The sequence below is a fragment of the Oncorhynchus kisutch genome, linkage group LG17 (genome assembly GCF_002021735.2).
Source record: "Oncorhynchus kisutch isolate 150728-3 linkage group LG17, Okis_V2, whole genome shotgun sequence".
NCBI lineage: Eukaryota > Metazoa > Chordata > Actinopteri > Salmoniformes > Salmonidae > Oncorhynchus > Oncorhynchus kisutch.
The window spans coordinates 2,527,738-2,549,884 of NC_034190.2; the positions used below are offsets into that span (position 1 = coordinate 2,527,738).

At 47.9% G+C, this 22,147-nt stretch overlaps 1 protein-coding gene across 1 annotated transcript in view; it reads right to left on the reverse strand.

Moving 5' to 3' along the window:
• Positions 1-1,024: 1,024 nt before the first annotated feature.
• LOC109883181 (CUB and sushi domain-containing protein 2-like) overlaps positions 1,025-22,147 on the reverse strand; it is an 899,659-nt gene continuing 878,536 nt past the window's right edge. Inside the window, 10 exon segments of the mRNA XM_031794932.1 lie at positions 1,025-4,134; positions 6,438-6,615; positions 6,774-6,900; positions 9,667-9,754; positions 10,588-10,700; positions 11,106-11,267; positions 12,026-12,091; positions 14,438-14,617; positions 16,167-16,278; positions 20,211-20,284. Of these exon segments, the coding sequence (XP_031650792.1) occupies positions 6,456-6,615; positions 6,774-6,900; positions 9,667-9,754; positions 10,588-10,700; positions 11,106-11,267; positions 12,026-12,091; positions 14,438-14,617; positions 16,167-16,278; positions 20,211-20,284 (1,082 nt within the window). The 3' untranslated portion in view covers positions 1,025-4,134; positions 6,438-6,455.

Genomic DNA, 22,147 nt, shown 5'->3' on the forward strand with positions numbered 1-22,147 from the left:
AATCCTATCATAATAATAATCCTATAATAATAATCCTATCATATAATAATCCTATCATAATAATAATCCTATAATAATAACACTCCTATAATAATAACACTCCTATAATAATAATAATCCTATAATAATAATCCTATCATAATAATAATCCTATAATAATAATCCTATCATATAATAATCCTATCATAATAATAATCCTATAATAATAATCCTATCATAATAATAATCCTATCATAATAATAATCCTATCATAATAATAATCCTATCATAATAATAATCCTATCATAATAATAATCCTATCATAATAATAATCCTATCATAATAATAATCCTATAATAATAATACTCATATAATATTCTATAATAATAATCCTATAATATCTCACCTCGAACAACATTTACTTTGTTTTCTTTCACAAGCGAAGTTGTTTTTCAATGTTTGAGTTTTCTTCAACTGCTAGCGAAGACGCATTGGCAACTAAATCAGATTCTCTATCTAACAGACAGGACTAGAGCTAGGGGCTTGAGGGCCCTGGTTGCCAGGGTAACCTCCTGCCCTTAAAAACAGACAGGACTAGAGCTAGCGGCTTGAGTGCCCTGGTTGCCAGGGTAACCTCTTGCCCTTAAAAACAGACAGGACTAGAGCTAGGGGTTTGAGGGCCCTGGTTGCCAGGGTAACCTCCTGCCCTTAAAAACAGACAGGACTAGAGCTAGCGGCTTGAGGGCCCTGGTTGCCAGGGTAACCTCCTGCCCTTAAAAGGATCTGAACATTTTAATCTCAGCTGTGATATTTTGATAAAAAGACTCAGGTCACAAAAAAATGAAATAACATTGAGCAAAATACCACATCAATTCTCACTACTGATACATTTATTATTTTAGAAACATTACAAAGCATGCTCATCCGGATTATTTTAGTTTTATAGTGAACAAATATTTTGGCTGGTAAAAAAAAGTTAGTTTCAGGCCCTGATCCAAATGCTTAAATTATTTAGCTACTGGGAAACGAGGCCCTGATCTCTGGACAGGGTCTTCAAAGGGGACATACAGACACTTTACCAATTTAACCACAGTCCCATATTCCATCTTCCTCCCTACGGGGAACACATCTCACAGTGTCACTGGTCTGATAATTCATCTTCTCCCTGACATCTTGACTCCATCACTCACATCACAAGACGTTATTCACTCTCTCAGAACAGCTCCTCTCACCCCTCCCCTTCCTGTCACCCCTCCCCTTCCTCTCACCCCTCCCCTTCCTGTCACGATCACAGTCCTTGTTCTGCTGATGTTTACATCTGAAACATTTGAAAAGCAAAGCGGGTGTCGTCTCCCCGTCTGTCCCGCCTGCCGATATCCCAGCTGCTTGCCTTCGCCGAACCTTCCCTGATAATTGGGAGATTATGATGCAGGAGCCGGGGAATCGGAGCGTAAACACTGTTTTGCTATGATCCGATTAATCATTTCCAATTGAAGATGCACAGGAGTAATTGCAAAGCCACCGATACCCCTGCTGTCAAAGCTATGATGAGCCTTCAGCAACGTTTTCATGATGAGCCGAGGGCCAAAAAATAGAGCAATGTGATAAAGTTTCAAGAGATGTAAGGGAGCTTGCTGAAGAGTACCTGTGGTGATGTGATGTGACATGTTATGTCTTAACATCCAAGGGAGAGAAAACCTCTGTCAAGCAATGGATGGATTTGTTTCCTCAGTTGTATACAGATGAGTTGAGTTTCTTGAAGAGGAGAGTAGACCAACAGAGCAGGAGGTGACTAGTCCAGTTATTGAGTGAGCCTAGACTCTAGTGTCCAGGCTCATTGATAATGTCCTAGCGTCCAGGTTCATTGATAATGTCCGAGCGTCCAGGTTCATTGATCATGTCCTAGCGTCCAGGTTCATTGATAATGTCCGAGCGTCCAGGTTCATTGATAATGTCCGAGCGTCCAGGTTCATTGATCATGTCCTAGCGTCCTGGTTCATTGATCATGTCCTAGCCTCCAGGTTCATTGATAATGTCCTAGCGTCCAGGTTCATTGATCATGTCCTAGCCTCCTGGTTCATTGATCATGTCCTAGCGTCCTGGTTCATTGATCATGTCCTAGCATCCTGGTTCATTGATCATGTCCTAGCGTCCAGGTTCATTGATATTACAGATTGACCAGTTGAGTAGTCATTATTCTTGTTTCTATCAGCAAGCATGGTGACTGGTGAGTCATTGCCAGTTCCTATACCATCTCTGCAGGTCAGTCCAAGAGAGAGTGGCAACCAACCGACTTGATGCTTGGGTTCTGACAACCAAGAGTAGACTTCGCTGTCGCAGAAGAACACCGTGTGACACGACATCATCTGTTGGTCAATGCAACATCGATGTTCTGTTCTGTGCGACTTGATGCTTGGGTTCTGACACTGGGAAAAAAACACAGGTGCTTCCTAGCACCATGAGTCTCCATGGAAACACATCCTGTGGCCCCTCGCTACATTGATGGATCCGACACTTAATTTCTACCTTTCACTGACAGATCTAGGTTGACGTAAGCAAAGTGACTGGCCCTTACGACATTCACAGGGAGAACAGACTGTAACAACCAGTGTCATTTCAGAACATATTTTTGTTTTAGTATGTCCATGTAGAGTTGGTTCAGGGCCTTGAGAGGTGGTTTGAAGGTTACAAACCACTCTGTCGTTACAGTATCAGTCTGTCTGGTGTAGAAACCACTCTGTCATTACAGTATCAGTCTGTCTGGTGTAGAAACCACTCTGTCGTTACAGTATCAGTCTGTCTGGTGTAGAAACCACTCTGTCGTTACAGTATCAGTCTGTCTGGTGTAGAAACCACTCTGTCGTTACAGTATCAGTCTGTCTGGTGTAGAAACCACTCTGTCATTACAGTATCAGTCTGTCTGGTGTAGAAACTACTCTGTCATTACAGTATCAGTCTGTCTGGTGTAGAAACAACTCTGTGTTCTAGAGTCATCTTCAGAGATATTATCTACAGTGATCTGTGTTCTAGAGTCATCGTCAGAGATATTATCTACAGTGATCTGTGTTCTAGAGTCATCGTCAGAGATATTATCTACAGTGATCTGTGTTCTAGAGTCATCTTCAGAGATATTATCTACAGTGATCTGTGGAATCTAGGACGGCTCGTTCATAAGATACTATGTTTGATTTATTGGTGTCAAAAACAAGAGATATGCTTTGGATTGCTGATTTAGCCAATGAACACACACACACACACACACACACACACACACACACACACACACACACACACACACACACACACACACACACACACAACATCCTCACTAATTACTTTCCCAGCAGCCTTCCTGAGCTAACTCTTAACCTCTCCTCCTGACATTGTGACCTTAGCAAGCAGAATCTCCTCTTGATAAAACAGGAAGAGTGTAAAAAAAGCAATACTGATATTCGCATCCCACTTTAATCTTTCTGCAGCCACAGTGTGTCAACGTCTCAGAGGAAACTTCCGGAGGCGATGAAAACCAACAGGTCAGGAAGAAAATGGGGCCTAATCATTAAGTACTTGTCCAAAAAAGCAAGCAGTCCAGAGTGCCTTTCTCATGACGCATAGATCCAGTTAGATCAAGTTAGGTCCAGTTAGATCCAGTTAGGTCCAGTTTGGTCCAGTTAGGTCCAGTTGGGTCCAGTTAGATCCAGTTTGGTCCAGTTGGAAATAGTCCATGCCAGGTTTTGTCGGTACACAGCAAGCTGCTAACACTGACTGGTTCTTGTCCTGTCAAAGCCACCTGTGTATCAGCTGCGTATATGTGTATACTACAGGCCAATATCTCTGCTGAAAGTTTTTGAAGAAAAATAGATAGACGGTCATCTAGGATCATTGCCACAGCGTAGTTCAACCTTGCTGCCCAGGCAGACAGGAGTAGATATTCCTCAGAGAATTAAAGTAGCAAGGAGACCATGTAAAGACCACGCTGTTGTCACCGGGACGACAGGGTTGTCTGTTTTCTTATTTTCTTCTCTTTAAATGTATTGTAGTCGGTATAAAAACATCTCCTTTTCATTTCCTTTCCTTTTGTCCAGTTAGATGAGGGTCTTTCTCGTAAAGGGGGCTCCGGCATGGGTGGGTCTCCTGCCTTTACACTCCCTCGGCCTGTAAGGTGGGTGATGGGAGACATGGCAGGAGGAAGAAGATGGAGAGTGAGAGAGAGAGAGAAAGGGAGACAGAGAGAGAGAGTGAGAGTGTGAGTCAGAGAGAGAGACAGAGAGAGAGAGAGAGACACAGAGACAGAGACACAGAGAAAGAGACACAGAGAGACACAGAGACAGAGAGAGTCACAGAGATAGAGACACAGAGACAGAGACACAGCAATAGAGACACAGAGAGACACAGAGACAGAGAGAGACACAGAGACAGAGACACAGAGATAGAGACACAGAGAGAGAGACACAGAGACAGAGACACAGAGATAGAGACACAGAGAGAGAGACACAGAGAGAGAGACACAGAGAGAGAGACACAAAGAGAGAGACACAGAGACAGAGACACAGCGAGAGACACAGAGATAGAGACACAGAGAGAGAGAGACACAGAGAGAGAGACACAGAGACAGAGACACAGCGAGAGACACAGAGATAGAGACACAGAGAGAGAGACACAGAGAGAGAGACACAGAGACAGAGACACAGCGAGAGACACAGAGATAGAGACACAGAGAGAGAGAGAGACAGAGATAGAGACAGAGAGACAGAGACACAGAGAGAGAGACACAGAGACAGAGACACAGCGATAGAGACAGAGACAGAGATTAGGAATATATAGAGGAGGCAGGTAGGATGATAAAAGAGGATGAGAGAGAGGATGATGGTGAGAAGATGGTGATGAGACATGAAGAGAAAAGAAAAGAGAAACAGGGTTAGAGACGTGACACACGATCGTGTTTGTCTGCTTGAATTTATAAACCTTGGAATCAGTGACCATTGAACTTTGGGTGTGAATAAAAATGTCTAGGAAACATCCTGATAGAGAAGAAGAAGAAGAAGCAGAAGACCAGTCACTATATAGGGAATAGTACTCTGGTCTATAGTAGTACCACTATATAGGGAATAGGGCTCTGGTCTGTAGTAGTGCACTATATAGGGAATAGGGCCCTGGTCTATAGTAGTACCACTATATAGGGAATAGGGCCCTGGTATGTAGTAGTACCACTATATAGGGAATAGGGCTCTGGTCTATAGTAGTACCACTATATAGGGAATAGGGCTCTGGTCTATAGTAGTACCACTATATATAGGGAATAGGGCTCTGGTCTATAGTAGTACCACTATATAGGGAATAGGGCTCTGGTCTATAGTAGTGTACTATATAGGGAACAGGGCTCTGGTCTATAGTAGTGCACTATATAGGGAATAGGGCTCTGGTCTATATTAGTGTACTATATAGGGAATAGGGCTCTGGTCTATAGTAGTGTACTATATAGGGAACAGGGCTCTGGTCTATAGTAGTGCACTATATAGGGAATAGGGCTCTGGTCTATAGTAATACCACTATATAGGGAATAGGGCTCTGGTCTATGGTAGTACCACTATATAGGGAATAGGGCTCTGGTCTATATTAGTGTACTATATAGGGAATAGGGCTCTGGTCTATAGTAGTGCACTATATAGGGAATAGGGCTCTGGTCTATAGTAGTACCACTATATAGGGAATAGGGCTCTGGTCTATAGTAGTACCACTATATAGGGAATAGGGCTCTGGTCTATAGTAGTACCACTATATAGGGAATAGGGCTCTGGTATATAGTAGTACCACTATATAGGGAATAGGGCTCTGGTATATAGTAGTACCACTATATAGGGAATAGGGCTCTGGTCTATAGTAGTACCACTATATAGGTAATAGGGCTCTGGTCTATAGTAGTACCACTATATAGGGAATAGGGCTCTGGTCTATAGTAGTACCACTATATAGGGAATAGGGCTCTGGTCTATAGTAGTACCACTATATAGGGAATAGGGCTCTGGTATGTAGGGAATAGTGTGTGTCCAAACTTTTGACTGGTACTGTGTATTCTGTAGGACTGCGTCTGTCACATGGCTCTATGATCGTTGTCAGTTTAGTATGAACTGATTCAGAAGCAAACAATGATTCCTTTACTAGGAATGAGTCAGATGTGTTTGGATGGAACAAAAGCCTGCACACAATGTTGGTCTCTACGTACAGAGCTGATTTAAAAAAATTCAAATCAACTCTATGGTCTTTTTAATGTTAAGTGGTTGAATTCTCACAATGTGTGTGTGTGCTGGTCACACACACACACACACACACACACACACACACACACACACACACACACACACACACACACACACACACACACACACACACACACACACACACACACACACACACACACACACACATACACACACAAACACACACACTCTATCTCTCACCTCTGGAGGTAACAGTGGCTATACGGCCGTGCACACTGTGCTGACTGTAAACTCTGTCTCGTTGGCCAGGATGTCGGTGGGCTGGATGTTGCGGTCGTACATGGGGTTCTCAAACGTAGCTCTACCGTTCGTGTTCTCATGACCTGCATAGCCGTTAAACGGTACCTTAGGTCTTCTCCTGAGAGAGAGAGAGAGAGAGAGAGAGAGAGAGAGAGAGAGAGAGAGAGAGAGAGAGAGAGAGAGAGAGAGAGAGAGAGAGAGAGAGAGAGAGAGAGAGAGAGATGAGACCTGTGTTCATATTGATATTGAGGGTCGATATATTGTATCATAGGGTACCTGTGTTTGTAGAGGTACAGAGCGAAGCCTGCAATGATCATGGCTATGAACGGCACTAAGATGGCTGCTGCAACTGAACTGCTGTTGGGGGGGAAGTGGGGGTTCTCCCTGCTCCTGTCTAAACTCTCTGTGGGAGGGGGGAAAGAGAGAGAGAGAAAGAGAGAGAGAGAGAGAGAGAGAGAGAGAGAGAGAGAGAGAAAGAGAGAGAGAGAGAGAGAGAGAGAGAGAGAGAGAGAGAGAGAGAGAGAGAGAGAGAGAAAGAGACAGAACAGTTCAAATACCATAAAAATAACCTATAAATATATATATATATAAAACAACATTCAATATACAATACAATCACTACCATGAAGCAAATAGGATGATCCCAGAGAGCAAAACGGGTTGAAAAGATGTGCTTTTAGTTTTGCTCACTGGAATTTCAAGACAGAAAATAGGAAGATGTATGACACATGACCAGCTAGGTATTCAAAACACAATAAAATACAAAATACACAATACAGTGACACCACTCTATACACCACTCTATACACCACTCTATACACCACTCTATACACCACTCTATACACCACTCTATACACCACTCTATACACCACTCTATACACCACTCTATATACCACTCTATACACCACTCTATACACCACTCTATACACCACTATAGACCACTCTATACACCACTCTATACACCACTATAGACCACTCTATACACCACTCTATACACCACTCTATACACCACTCTATACACCACTATAGACCACTCTATACACCACTCTATACACCACTCTATACACCACTATAGACCATGGACCAACTAGGATGAAACCAAATAAACAAACAACAACAAAAAGGAAAATAGAACAAGCTAATAGAGTGACAGACGTCTAAGCCAATTAAAAATCAACAACACAAAAAAAAACAAGACAATTTTCCATTAAATGATTGGTTAATCTAGAGAGAAAGTTGCAAAGGGGTCTCAATTTTCCGTGTTTCCACTAGACTCATCGGACAAGCCTGGTTCCTGGGAAAGTCAAATTCCATTATTCCAACAATGGGTTTTAATTCATGACTTCAAGGCCCGACAGCGAAGAAGTCATTTCAGATTCCATTTTCAATTTAGGGCGGCGCGTGTGTATCCAACGACAACAAGAGAGAGATGGCCCACCTGAGAGTGGATGCCAACCGAGCGCCAATAAAGTCCCAACGACTAACAAGAATGAACTCAATTAATTAGGCTGGGAAGCGGTGGCCAACCAAAACCCCACAGAGTGTGGAAGCGGTGGCCAACCAAAACCCCACAGAGTTGGGAAGCGGTGGCCAACCAAAACCCCACAGATTTGGGAAGCAGTGGCCAACCAAAACCCCACAGAGTTGGGAAGCGGTGGCCAACCAAAACCCCACAGAGTTGGGAAGCGACGGCCAACAAAAACCCCACAGAGTTGGGAAGTGGCGGCCAACCAAAATCCCACAGAGTTGGGAAGCGGTGGCCAACCAAAACCCCACAGAGTTGGGAAGTGGTGGCCAACCAAAACCCCACAGAGTTGGGAAGTGGCGGCCAACCAAAATCCCACAGAGTTGGGAAGTGGCGGCCAACCAAAACCCCACAGAGTGAAGAGAAGCACACAGTCCTGAGCACCTGCTGTCCCAGGTCATATCAGAATACCCTGTCGTCCCAGGTCATATCAGAATACCCTGCGTCCCAGATCATATCAGAATACCCTGTCGTCCCAGATCATATCAGAATACCCTGTCGTCCCAGGTCCTATCAGGTTACCCTGCCGTCCCAGGTCCTATCAGAAACCCTGTCGTCCCAGGTCATATCAGGTTACCCTGCCGTCCCAGGTCATATCAGCTTATCCAGTGGTGTCTAGAGTGATGTATAGAGTGGGGTCTAGAGTGGTGTCTAGAGTGGGGTCTAGAGTGGTGTCTAGAGTGATGTATGGAGTGGGGTCTAGAGTGGTGTCTAGAGTGGTGTCTAGAGTGGGGTCTAGAGTGGTGTCTAGAGTGATGTATAGAGCGGTGTCTAGAGTGATGTATAGAGTGGTGTCTAGAGTGGTGTCTAGAGTGGTGTCTATATTTGTGTCTAGAGTGGTGTATAGAGTGGTATCTAGAGTGGTGTCTAGAGTGATGTATTGAGTCTAGAAAGGCATCTAGAGTGGTGTCTAGAGTCTAGAGTGGTGTCTATAGTTGTGTCTATAGTGGTGTCTAGAGTGGTGTATAGAGTGGTGCCTAGAGTGGTGTATAGAGTGGTGTCTATAGCAGTGTATAGAGTGGTGTCTGTAGTGGTGTATATAGTGGTGTCTATAGTGGTGTATAGAGTGGTGTCTATAATGGTGTATAGAGTGGTGTCTCTATTGGTGTCTAGAGTGGTGTCTCGAGTGGTGTCTAGAGTGGTGTATGGAGGGGTGTCTATAGTGGTGTCTATAGTGGTGTATAGAGTGGTGCCTAGAGTGGTGTATAGAGTGGTGTCTATAGCGGTGTATAGAGTGGTGTATAGAGTGGTGTCTATAGTGGTGTATAGAGCGGTGTATAGAGTGGTGTCTATAGTGGTGTATAGAGTGGTGTCTATAATGGTGTATAGAGTGATGTCTATATTGGTGTCTAGAGTGGTGTATGGATGGGTGTCTATAGTGGTGTCTATAGTGGTGTATAGAGTGGTGTCTAGAGTGGTGTATAGAGTGGTGTCTTTAGTGGTGTATAGAGTGGTGTATAGAGTGGTGTCTTTAGTGGTGTATAGAGTGGTGTATAGAGTGGTGTATAGAGTGGCCTGGTCACTAGAAATAGACTTTGGTTTCCAAATTATGACAAACCACGCAGAATTAACCCTGTATCCATGAAGAATTTACACTGTAACCATGCAGAGCTGGTAAAAACACACACAGTTTAGTAAACTCACCTAGTCTTTGAAGGCCAAACTGTCCGAATCCTTTTCCTCGGACGAATCCTTGGTACACAAAGGAACTAGATGAGGCAATGTAGGACACCTGGAGAGAGGAGTGAGGGAGGAGAGAGGGAGGGGAGAGAGAGGAGAGATTATTCAAGGAGAGAAATCAGGGTCAGTCAAACAAAGCAGAATGTTGAAAATTAAATTTCATGAGAGGACTTCTTCTGACTGACATTTAATTTGACACAGCGTTTTTCTGCATCTCACATGTACGCACACACACACACACACACACACACACACACACGGTAGTGGAGATGATGTTAGATGAGATGAGATGAGATGATATGAGAGGAGAGGAATGGAGGGGAGGGGAGGAGGAGAGTAGAGGAGGGGAGAGGAGGAGAGGATGGGAGGGGAGGGGATGAGAGGAGAGGAGGAGAGGAGAGGAGAGGAGAGGAGAGGAGAGGAGAGGAGGTGGGGGAGGTGAGGAGAGGAGGGGAGAGGAGGGGAGGTGGGGGAAGTCTGGGCCTGATTACTAACCAGTGATTTAACTGACATTTTAATTAAAGAGAAACTCGCTCTGAGCCGTACATCTCCCAGAGTGACAGGGCACGTGTGCCTGTGTGTGTGTGTGTTTTTGTGTGTGTGTGTGTACATGTCTGTGTGTGTGCGTGTGCATGTATGTGTGTGTGTGTGTGCCTGTGCCTGTGCATGTGTGTGTGTGTATGTGTGTGTGTGTGTCTGTATTTGTGTGTGTGTCTGTCTGTGCGTGCATATGTGTGTGTGTGTGTGTGTGTGTGTGTGTGTGTGTGTGTGTGTGTGTGTGTGTGTGTGTGTGTGTGTGTGTGTGTGTGTGTGTGTGTGTGTGTGTGTAATGTCCTCTAGCAGCTCTACCTCCTCTGATCAGAAGGACCCTAGTGCTTTACTCACATGTCCGTCGAGGGCCCAGTTATCCATCTTAAACTTGTTGACAAAGATCTCTACAGGACCTCTGATCTGATGCACCTGCAGCAGGAGCTGAGACTCCTCTCTTTTATAGGTACCTGACAGAGAGAGAGGAGGGAAGGAATGGGAGATATAGAAAGATGGAGGGAGAGAGCAAGAGAGAGAGAGAGAGAGAGAGAGAGAGCGAGAGGGAGAGGGAGAGGGAGAGAGAGAGACAGAGAAACAGACAGCTTAGTGTATATAGTATATCTATATAGTGTATATAGTATATCTATATAGTGTATATAGTATATCTATATAGTGTATATAGTATATCTATATAGTGTATATAGTATATCTATATAGTGTATATAGTATATCTATATAGTGTATATAGTATATCTATATAGTGTATATAGTATATCTATATAGTATATATAGTATATCTATGTAGTGTATATAGTATATCTATATAGTGTATATAGTATATAGTATATTAGTATAGTCTGTCACAACAGACTCACCAGCCAGTTTGAGTTCCACCCCACTGTGGTCGATGAGAGTTCCATTAACTCGCTGGTTGAAGGCTTCATAGGAGGTAATGCTCAGCATGGCAGGCTGCTTCTTCCCCAGGTACTCATAAGATCCTCTCCACAGGCTGTTCTTAGCAAACACACCAACCGGGACTGGGGAGGGGAGGGTAGAGGGAGGGGGAGGGTGGGAGGGGGATGAAAGGAGGGAGGGAGGGGGATGAAAGGAGGGTGGAAGGGAGGGTGGAAGGGAGGGTGGAAGGGAGGGAGGGAGGGAGGGAGGGAGGGAGGGAGAAAGCGCAAGATGGAGGGAGGGAGGGAGGGAGGGAGGGAGGGAGGGAGGGAGGGAGGGAGGGAGGGAGGGAGGGAGGGAGGGAGGGAGGGAGGGAGGGAGGGAGGGAGAAAGCGCAAGATGGAGGGAGGGAGGGAGGGAGGGAGGGAGGGAGGGAGGGAGGGAGGGAGGGAGGGAGGGAGGGAGGGAGGGGAGGGAGGGAGGGAGAAAGAGCAAGATGGAGGGAGGGAGGGAGTATTTTCAGTACACACCCTGGACAGGACACTAGTCTGTCTCCTGTTTCTGTAGTGTGACAGCGTGATGTACCAGTACTCTAGTCTATCTCCTGTTTCTGTAGTGAGACAGCTTGATGTACCAGGACACCCACAGGACAGGACACTAGTCTGTCTCCTGCTTCTTTAGTGAGACAGCGTGATGTACCAGGACACCCACAGGACAGGACACTAGTCTGTCTCCTGCTTCTGTAGTGAGACAGCTTGATGTACCAGGACACCACCTGGACAGGACGTTCGTCTGTCCCAGGGCATGTTGAGTTGTTGTCGTTGTCTAGTAACAAGTTGTAGTGTATTTAACAGACAGGAAGAGTATTTCGGTATTTCTAGACTTATTTTAGTTTAGCTACCTGGTAGTTTGGGGTTGGGTGGCTCCTGGACTGTCCCCACTGTCTTCCCACTGGGACGGATATCAGCTGAAACAACATCAACAACAGGAAGTCAACATAAGCACTTCCAGTTTGATTGACTCCCCCCCCCCCCACCCCCCCCCCCCCCCCCCCCCCCCCTGAAAGTAATCCCCTGGTAACGTGAGTGAGGGTCGCTGTTAGCGACAGGACACACACACACACACACACACACACACACACACATCCCAACAAAGTGAGCTGCTCTCCAGTCAAATCCCCCACAGGTGCTGTTAATATCCTACCTGCCACCTCTCCCTTCTTCACTACCTATCCTCCCTGACACCTCTCCCTTCTTCACTACCTGTCCTCCCTGCCACCTCTCCCTTCTTCACTACCTGTCCTCCCTGCCACCTCTCCCTTCTTCACTTCCTGACCCTGACACCTCTCCCTTCTTCACTTCCTGACCCTGACACCTCTCCCTTCTTCACTACCTGTCATCCCTGCCACCTCTCCCTTCTTCACTTCCTGACCCTGGCACCTCTCCCTTCTTCACTTCCTGACCCTGACACCTCTCCCTTCTTCACTACCTGTCCTCCCTGCCACCTCTCCCTTCTTCACTTCCTGACCCTGACACCTCTCCCTTCTTCACTACCTGTCATCCCTGACATCTCTCCCTTCTTCACTTCCTGACCCTGACACCTCTCCCTTCTTCACTACCTGTCCTCCCTGACACCTCTCCCTTCTTCACTTCCTGACCCTGAACACCTCTCCCTTCTTCACTACCTGTCCTCCCTGACACCTCTCCCTTCTTCACTTCCTGTCCTCCCTGCCACCTCTCCCTTCTTCACTACCTGTCCTCCCTGCCACCTCTCCCTTCTTCACTTCCTGTCCTCCCTGACACCTCTCCCTTCTTCACTACTCCCTTCTTCACTACCTGTCCTCCCTGCCACCTCTCCCTTCTTCACTACTCCCTTCTTCACTACCTGTCCTCCCTGACACCTCTCCCTTCTTCACTACCTGTCCTCCCTGACACCTCTCCCTTCTTCACTACCTGTCCTCCCTGACACCTCTCCCTTCTTCACTACCTGTCCTCCCTGACACCTCTCCCCTTCTTCACTACCTGTCCTCCCTGACACCTCTCCCTTCTTCACTACCTGTCCTCCCTGACACCTCTCCCTTCTTCACTACCTGTCCCTGACACCTCTCCCTTCTTCACTACCTGTCCCTGACACCTCTCCCTTCTTCACTACCTGTCCTCCCTGACACCTCTCCCTTCTTCACTACCTGTCCTCCCTGACACCTCTCCCTTCTTCACTACCTGTCCTCCCTGACACCTCTCCCTTCTTCACTACCTGTCCTCCCTGACACCTCTCCTTTCTTCACTACCTGTCCTCCCTGACAACTCTCCCTTCTTCACTACCTGTCCTCCCTGCCACCTCTCCCTTCTTCACTACCTGTCCCTCACACCTCTCCCTTCTTCACTACCTGTCCTCCCTGACAACTCTCCTTTCTTCACTACCTGTCCTCCCTGCCACCTCTCCCTTCTTCACTACCTGTCCCTCACACCTCTCCCTTCTTCACTCCCTGTCCTCCCTGCCACCTCTCCCTTCTTTACTACCTGTCCCTGACACCTCTCCCTTCTTCACTACCTGTCATCCCTGACACCTCTCCCTTCTTCACTACCTGTCCTCCCTGCCACCTCTCCCTTCTTCACTACCTGTCCCTGACACCTCTCCCTTCTTCACTACCTGTCCTCCCTGACACCTCTCCCTTCTTCACTACCTGTCCTCCCTGACACCTCTCCCTTCTTCACTACCTGTCCTCCCTGACACCTCTCCCTTCTTCACTACCTGTCCTCCCTGACACCTCTCCCTTCTTCACTACCTGTACCTGACACCTCTCCCTTCTTCACTACCTGTCCCTGACAACTCTCCCTTCTTCACTACCTGTCCTCCCTGACACCTCTCCCTTCTTCACTACGTGTCCCTGACAACTCTCCCTTCTTCACTACCTGTCCCTGCCTCTCTCCTCCTTTCTCCTCCCTTCACATTTAAAGTCCCAGACCTCAGTGAATACTGTACTACTTTTTGAATAATTATTGAACAACAGGATTTTGCAGTGTTGTTGTAGAAGTAAACAAATTACTATTCCCCAAATTATACACCATTAGAAGTGTGTGTGTGTGGTGTGTGTGTGTGTGTACTGGCTATTAGGAGGGCATGGAGTGTGTGATGTGTTTGCACTAGGGTGTGTTTGTGTGTCCATGTGATTGTCTACTGTCCAGGTGTGTTTGTGTGTCCATGTGATTGTCTACTGTCCAGGTGTGTTTGTGTGTCCATGTGATTGTCTACTGTCCAGGTGTGTTTGTGTGTCCATGTGATTGTCTAAAGTCCAGGTGGGTTTTGTCCGTACCAGCACAGCCAGGTTGCTTCCCGGTCCAGCTCCCGTCGCCACGGCAGGTTCTGTGTTCTGACCCCTCGGCCAGGTAAAACCCTGGCTGACAGGTGTAGATCAGGGTGTAACCTAGAGACGGCAACTCTATGGCAGACACATCCACCTGGGTGGGCATCTCTGGCTGGCTACAGTGGTGGGCTGGAGAGATGGAGGGGGGGAGGAGAGGGAGAGGAGAGAGAGAGTGGGGGAGGGGAGGGAGGAGAGAAAGAGAGAGAGAGAGAGGGGGGGGGGGGAGGGAGGGAGGAGAGAGAGAGAGAGAGAGAGAGAGAGAGAGAGAGAGAGAGGGGGGGGGGACAGGGAGGGGGGGATGGGTTTAGAAGAGGGGAGGATAGATGGAGGGAGGACAGAGATGGATTTAGAAGAGGGGAGGATAGATGGAGGGGGAGGAGAGGTGGATTTAGAAGAGGGGAGGAGAGATGGATTTAGAAGAGGGGAGGATAGATGGAGGGGGAGGAGAGGTGGATTTAGAAGAGGGGAGGATAGATGGAGGGAGAGGAGAGGTGGATTTAGAAGAGGGGAGGATAGATGGAGAGGTGGATTTAGAAGAGGGGAGGATAGATGGAGAGGTGGATTTAGAAGAGGGGAGGATAGATGGAGGGGGAGGAGAGATGGATTTAGAAGAGGGGAGGAGAGATGGATTTAGAAGAGGGGGGGGATAGATGGAGGGGGAGGAGAGGTGGATTTAGAAGAGGGGAGGAGAGATGGATTTAGAAGAGGGGAGAATATATGGAGGGAGAGGAGACATGGATTTAGAAGAGGGGAGGAGAGATGGATTTAGAAGAGGGGAGGAGTGGTGGATTTAGAAGAGGGGAGGAGTGGTGGATTTAGAAGAGGGGAGGAGTGGTGGATTTAGAAGAGGGGAGGAGAGGTGGATTTAGAAGAGGGGAGGAGAGATGGATTTAGAAGAGGGGAGGAGAGATGGATTTAGAAGAGGGGAGGAGTGGTGGATTTAGAAGAGGGGAGGAGTGGTGGATTTAGAAGAGGGGAGGAGAGGTGGATTTAGAAGAGGGGAGGAGAGGTGGATTTAGAAGAGGGGAGGAGAGGTGGATTTAGAAGAGGGGGGGAGAGATGGATTTAGAAGAGGGGAGGATAGATGGATTTAGAAGAGGGGAGGATAGATGGATTTAGAAGAGGGGAGGATAGATGGAGGGGGAGGAGAGGTGGATTTAGAAGAGGGGAGGAGAGATGGATTTAGAAGAGGGGAGGAGAGATGGATTTAGAAGAGGGGAGGAGAGATGGATTTAGAAGAGGGGAGGAGAGATGGATTTAGAAGACAGGTAAATTAATGTTCTAGACACAAAATAAGGACGTTAAGAAATAAAAAGCAGAGGGAGACAGGATGTACATTAAACAATACTACATGTCTACTACTAACCCTACATCGTTAAGTCAGGTGTGTATACCTACCTAAACACTCCAGGTGAGGTTGGGTAGACAGGTGTGTGTGTGTCTATACGTACCTATACACTCTGGTTAGAAGCCACTCCAGGTGAGGTTGGGTAGACAGGTGTGTGTGTCTATACGTACCTATACACTCTGGTTAGAAGCCACTCCAGGTGAGGTTGGGTAGACAGGTGTGTGTGTGTCTATACATACCTATACACTCTGGTTAGAAGCCACTCCAGGTGAGGTTTGGTAGACAGGTGTGTGTGTGTGTGTGTGTGTGTGTGTGTGTGTGTATACATACCTATACACTCTGGTTGGAAGCCATTCCAGGTCAGGTTGGGTAGACAGGTACGTGTTGTGGAGCCTTGTAGCAGGTAGCCCTTCCTACAGCTGAACAATACTGTACTGCTGATCTGTAGGGTGGAGACACACCTCAGGGTTAGAGACAGACACACACCTCAGAGACAGATACACACCTCAGGGTTAGAGACAGACACACACCTCAGAGACAGATACACACCTCAGGGTTAGAGACAGAAACACACCTCAGGGTTAGAGACAGGCACAGACCTCAGGGTTAGAGACAGATACACACCTCAGGGACAGATACACACCTCAGGGTTAGAGACAGACACACACCTCAGGGACAGATTCACACCTCAGGGACAGATTCACACCTCAGGGACAGAGTCACACCTCAGGGACAGAGTCACACCTCAGGGACAGAGTCACACCTCAGGGACAGAGTCACACCTCAGGGACAGAGTCACACCTCAGGGACAGAGTCACACCTCAGGGACAGATTCACACCTCAGGGACAGATTCACACCTCAGGGACAGATTCACACCTCAGGGACAGATTCACACCTCAGGGACAGATTCACACCTCAGGGACAGATTCACACCTCGGGCAGGGGACAGATTCACACCTCAGGGACAGACTCACACCTCAGGGACAGACTCACACCTCAGGGACAGACACACACCTCAGGGACAGATTCACACCTCAGGGACAGATTCACACCTCAGGGACAGATTCACACCTCAGGGACAGACTCACACCTCAGGGACAGATCACACCTCAGGGACAGATTCACACCTCAGGGACAGAGTCACACCTCAGGGACAGATTCACACCTCAGGGACAGATTCACACCTCAGGGCCATATTCACACATCAGGGCCATATTCACACCTCAGGGACAGATTCACACCTCAGGGACAGACACACACCTCAGGGACAGATCACACCTCAGGGACAGATTCACACCTCAGGGACAGATTCACACCTCAGGGACAGATTCACACCTCAGGGACAGATTCACACCTCAGGGCCATATTCACACATCAGGGCCATATTCACACCTCAGGGACAGATTCACACCTCAGGGACAGACACACACCTCAGGGACAGATCACACCTCAGGGACAGATTCACACCTCAGGGACAGATTCACACCTCAGGGACAGATTCACACCTCAGGGCCATATTCACACCTCAGGGACAGATTCACACCTCAGGGCCATATTCACACCTCAGGGACAGATTCACACCTCAGGGACAGATTCACACCTCAGGGCCATATTCACACCTCAGGGACATTAACATACAGAAACATCAGAACGCTTAAACTTTACCAACAAAGAGAAAGAACTTCCAAACGTATAACACCTTGGAACAAATGCTAGTTCCCCCACACCCCCACAGTAGAGTAACCTGTCCCACACCCCCACAGTAGAGTAACCTGTCCCACACCCCCACAGTAGAGTAACCTGTCCCACACCCCCACAGTAGAGTAACCTGTCCCACACCCCCACAGTAGAGTAACCTGTCCACACCCCCACAGTAGAGTAACCTGTCCCACACCCCCACAGTAGAGTAACCTGTCCCACACCCCCACAGTAGAGTACCTGTCCCACACCCCCACGGTAGAGTAACCTGTCCCACACCCCACGGTATAGTAACCTGTCCCACACCCCCACGGTAGAGTAACCTGTCCCACACCCCCACGGTATAGTAACCTGTCCCACACCTCCACAGTATAGTAACCTGTCCCACACCCCCAAAGTATAGTAACCTGTCCCACAACCCCACAGTAGAGTAACCTGTCCCACACCCCCACAGTAGAGTAACCTGTCCCACACCCCCACAGCATAGTAACCTGTCCCACACCCCCACAGTATAGTAACCTGTCCCCACACACCCCCACAGTATAGTAACCTGTTCCCCCACAGTATAGTAACCTGTCCCCACACACTCCCACAGTATAGTAACCTGTCCCCCCACACCCCCACAGTATAGTAACCTGTCCCCACACCCCCCACAATATAGTAACCTGTCCCCCCACACCCCCACAGTATAGTAACCTGTCCCCCCACATCCCCAGTAACCTGGTAGCATGCTGTCCCACATCCCCACAGTATAGTAACCTGGTAGCATGCTGTCCCACATCCCCATAGTATAGTAACCTGGTAGCATGCTGTCCCACATCCCCACAGCATAGTAACCTGGTAGCATGCTCTCCCACACCCCCACAGTATAGTAACCTGTCCCACATCCCCACATTATAGTAACCTGTCCCACACCACCAGAGTATAGTAACCTGTCCCACATCCCCACAGTATAGTAGCCTGTCCCACATCCCCACAGTATAGTAACCTGGTAGCATGCTGTCCCACATCCCCACAGTATAGTAACCTGTCCCACATCCCCACAGTATAGTAACCTGGTAGCATGCTGTCCCACATCCCCACAGTATAGTAACCTGGTAGTATGCTGTCCCACATCCCCACAGTATTGTAACCTGATAGCATGCTGTCCCACATCCCCACAGTATAGTAACCTGTCCCACATCCCCACAGTATTGTAACCTGTCCCACATTCCCACAGTATTTTAACCTGGTAGGATGCTGTCCCACATCCCACATTATAGGAACCTGTCCCACATCCCCACAGTATTGTAACCTGGTAGCATGCTGTCCTACATCCCTACAGTATTATAACCTGTCCCATATCCCACAGTATTGTAACCTGTCCCACATCCCCACAGTATAGTCACCTGTCCCACATCCCCACAGTATTGTAACCTGGTAGTATGCTGTCCCACATCCCCACAGTATTGTAACCTGTCCCACATCTCCACAGTATTGTAACCTGTCCCACATCCCCACAGTATTGTAACCTGTTAGCATGCTGTCCCACATCCCCACAGTATTGTAACCTGTCCCACATCCCCACAGTATTGTAACCTGTCCCACATCCCCACAGTGTTGTAACCTGGTAGCATACTGTCCCACATCCCCACAGTATTCTAACCTGTCCCACATCCCCACAGTATATAGTAACCTGTCCCACATCCCCACAGTATAATAACCTGGTAGCATGCTGTCCCACATCCCCACAGTATTGTAACCTGTCCCACATCCCCACAGTATATAGTAACCTGTCCCACATCCCCACAGTATAGTAACCTGGTAGCATGCTGTCCCACATCCCCACAGTATTGTAACCTGTCCCACATCCCCACAGTATTGTAGCCTTGTAGCATGCTGTCCCACATCCCCACAGTATAGTAACCTGTCCCACATCCCCACAGTATAGTAACCTGGTAGCATGCTGTCCCACATCCCCACAGTATATAGTAACCTGTCCCACATCCCCACAGTATATAGTAACCTGTCCCACATCCCCACAGTATTGTAACCTGTCCCACATTCCCACAGTATTGTAGCCTGGTAGCATGCTGTCCCACATCCCCACAGTATTGTAGCCTGGTAGCATGCTGTCCCACATCCCCACAGTATTGTAGCCTGGTAGCATGCTGTCCCACATCCCCACAGTATAGTAACCTGATAGCATGCTGTCTGTCCCACAAACCCACAGTATTGTAGCCTGGTAGCATGCTCTACCCACATCCCCATAGTATTGTAGCCTGATAGCATGCTGTCCCACATCCCCACAGTATTGTAACCTGATAGCATGCTGTCCCACATCCCCACAGTATAGTAACCTGGTAGCATGCTGTCCCACATCCCCACAGTATTGTAGCCTGGTAGCATGCTCTACCCACATCCCCACAGTATTGTAGCCTGGTAGCATGCTCTCCCACATCCCCATAGTATAGTAACCTGATAGCATGCTGTCCCACATCCCCACAGTATTGTAGCCTGGTAGCATGCTCTCCCACATCCCCATAGTATTGTAACCTGTCCCACATCCCCACATTATTGTAACCTGTCCCACATCCCCACAGTATAGTAACCTGTCCCACATCCCCACAGTATTGTAACCTGTCCCACATCCCCACAGTATTGTAACCTGTCCCACATCCCCACAGTATTGTAACCTGGTAGCCTTGGGTGTTGTTCTGGTTTCCAAACATGGGGGTTCCAGGATCTCCGCAGGTGGTGTGACTGGGATCTGAAACAGACAGTAATAATAACACTATAGAAATGACTACTTACTCTACTTATTCCAAGTATATAAAAACCTATGAGCTGGACATTTGACTTGGTTGTCAATCTAACCGTCAATCCACATCAATCAAAACATCTTCTGTCTGTACCCAAGGGGGCTAGTTTTGTATCAAACGTCTCATAGTATGAATATGGATCACGTCCCTGCGATCTAGCCACCTGATAGGTAGATCGCCACCTGATAGATAGATCGCCACCTGATAGATAGATCGCCACCTGATAGATAGATCGCCACCTAATAGGTAGATCGCCACCTGATAGGTAGATCGCCACCTGATAGGTAGATCGCCACCTGATAGATAGATCGCCACCTGATAGGTAGATCGCCACCTGATAGGTATATCGCCACCTGATAGATAGATCGCCACCTGATAGATAGATAGATCGCCACCTGATAGGTAGATCGCCACCTGATAGGTAGATCGCCACCTGATAGGTAGATCGCCACCTGATAGGTAGATCGCCACCTGATAGATAGATCGATGGTTACTGATAGGACCCATTCTGACAGCCTGGTCTGAGTTGGTTACTGAGAGTTAGTTGGACCCATTCTGACAGCCTGGTCTGAGTTAGTTACTGATAGGACCCATTCTGAGTGCCTGGTCTGAGTTAGTTACTGATAGGACCCATTCTGAGTGCCTGGTCTGAGTTGGTTACTGATAGGACCCATTCTGACAGCCTGGTCTGAGTTGGTTACTGATAGGACCCATTCTGACTGCCTGGTCTGAGTTGGTTCCTGATAGTTAGCTGGACCCATTCTGACAGCCTTGTCTGAGTTGGTTAGTGAGAGTTAGCTGGACCCATTCTGACAGTCTGGTCTGAGTTGGTTACTGAGAGTTAGCTGGACCCATTCTGACAGTCTGGTCTGAGTTGGTTACTGAGAGTTAGCTGGACCCATTCTGAGTGCCTGGTCTGAGTTGGTTCCTGATAGTTAGCTGGACCCATTCTGACAGCCTGGTCTGAGTTGGTTACTGAGAGTTAGCTGGACCCATTCTGAGTGCCTGGTCTGAGTTGGTTACTGAGAGTTAGCTGGACCCATTCTGAGTGCCTGGTCTCAGTTGGTTACTGAGAGTTTGCTGGACCCATTCTGACAGCCTGGTCTGAGTTGGTTACTGAGAGTTAGCTGGACCCATTCTGAGTGCCTGGTCTGAGTTGGTTCCTGATAGTTAGCTGGACCCATTCTGAGTGCCTGGTCTGAGTTGGTTCCTGATAGTTAGCTGGACCCATTCTGAGTGCCTGGTCTGAGTTGGTTCCTGATAGTTAGCTGGACCCATTCTGAGTGCCTGGTCTGAGTTGGTTCCTGAGAGTTAGCTGGACCCATTCTGAGTGCCTGGTCTGAGTTGGTTCGTGAGAGTTAGCTGGACCCATTCTGAGTGCCTGGTCTGAGTTGGTTCCTGAGAGTTAGCTGGACCCATTCTGAGTGCCTGGTCTGAGTTGGTTCCTGAGAGTTAGCTGGACCCATTCTGAGTGCCTGGTCTGAGTTGGTTCCTGAGAGTTAGCTGGACCCATTCTGAGTGCCTGGTCTGAGTTGGTACCTGAGAGTTAGCTGGACCCATTCTGAGTGCCTGGTCTGAGTTGGTTCCTGAGAGTTAGCTGGACCCATTCTGAGTGCCTGGTCTGAGTTGGTTCCTGAGAGTTAGCTGGACCCATTCTGAGTGCCTGGTCTGAGTTGGTTCCTGAGAGTTAGCTGGACCCATTCTGAGTGCCTGGTCTGAGTTGGTTCCTGAGAGTTAGCTGGACCCATTCTGAGTGCCTGGTCTGAGTTGGTTCCTGAGAGTTAGCTGGACCCATTCTGAGTGCCTGGTCT